The 1,383-nt window shown below is 46.0% G+C and overlaps 1 protein-coding gene across 1 annotated transcript in view; it reads left to right on the plus strand.

Annotated features, from left to right (window-relative positions):
• Positions 1-1,383, plus strand: part of LOC116672047 (ranBP-type and C3HC4-type zinc finger-containing protein 1-like) — an 11,892-nt gene that overhangs the window by 7,964 nt on the left and 2,545 nt on the right. The window contains 2 exon segments of the mRNA XM_032503611.1: positions 152-263; positions 963-1,142. Coding sequence (XP_032359502.1) covers positions 152-263; positions 963-1,142 — 292 coding nt within the window.

The raw sequence follows: 1,383 nt of genomic DNA on the forward strand, positions 1-1,383 counted from the left end.
CACACACACACACACACACACACACACGAACTGAATAGAAAGGGTTTTGAGAAAACGCTGGTTTGTAGCTCAAGAAGTGTTTTTTCACCCTGATTGAATATCTTTGTTTCTGTCTGAGTTTGTATGTTTGTTTATGTGTATGTCCGTCCAGAGAGTGCTTACGTTCAGTCATCATGCTGAGTGAGGAGCCAGAGGTGGCCTGTCCCTACAGAGATGACACATATTCCTGTTCCTGCTCCCTGCAGGAGAGGGAGATCAGAGCTGTGAGTTACACACAACAAACACAGCTCTCATACACAAGCATTAGCAGGCCGTGTCGGCATCCTCAAGCATGACAATATGTAAATCCATCTCCCCCAGCCTGCCTTTGGTCCCCCAGTGGCTAGAAGTGGTGATAGGTGTAAACCGAGCCCTGGGTATCCTGCTCTGCCTTTGAGAAAATGCAAGTTCAGATGAGCCCATCTGGAATCTCGCCCCGTATGACATCATAAGGGGCAAGATTCCAGATCGGCCCAAGGTTACCTCCCTTTTCTCTGCTTTGCACGTCCAGAGAATTTGGCCCACTCATGAGAGAGAGACATCATAGCTTTCAAACAAGCAAAGTGGCAGTTGGTCAAGCCCCCCCTCACTCATCCTCAAAAGCTACAGACTCAGAATTGGCACATACTAAGGAAAGCTCATTGTGGGACTGGCTATAGTGGCTGTTATTCTGCACCCGGGCTGAATTTTGGTAAAGAGACTTCAGATATGGTATTAGGGGACCACTAAGGCCTATATAAAAACATCCAAAGAGCACCATGTCATGGGGCCTTTAAACAATAATTCAACTAGCTGCTCAACTCAGGCAATGGTTTGAATGAAGGCTCAGTTTGAAGCGCAACTTTGCTACTCTGATTATGACCTGTTAGTATTATTAGGGTTACATAGTCCTCCACAATTCCCATCCCATTTCTCCTTTGCAGTTGGTGCCAGCAGAGGAGTATGAGCGCTGGCTGCAAAGAGGCCTGTCAGTGGCAGAGTCTCGATGTGAGGGCAGCTACCACTGTGCCACCCCAGACTGTCCCGGCTGGTGTGTGTACGAGGACACAGTCAATGTCTTCCACTGCCCCGTCTGCAGGAAGCACAACTGTCTGATTTGCAAGGTATGAAATATATAAGTACACACAAGCAATTAAGTATGGGTTAGCTACTCCCGTAGCTTTAAGGAAATTGTCTTGGTGTACTTAAAGTGCTCATATTATGCTTTTTGGCTTTTCCCCTTACCTTTATTGTGTTATATATATTTTTTGTGCATGTAATAGGTTTGCAAAGTAAAAAAGCCCAAAGTCCACCCCAAAAGGAATTACCACTTCCAACAGAAAACACTGTTCACAAACTGCTCCA

The sequence above is a fragment of the Etheostoma spectabile genome, chromosome 22, assembly GCF_008692095.1.
Source record: "Etheostoma spectabile isolate EspeVRDwgs_2016 chromosome 22, UIUC_Espe_1.0, whole genome shotgun sequence".
In the NCBI taxonomy this organism is placed as follows: domain Eukaryota; kingdom Metazoa; phylum Chordata; class Actinopteri; order Perciformes; family Percidae; genus Etheostoma; species Etheostoma spectabile.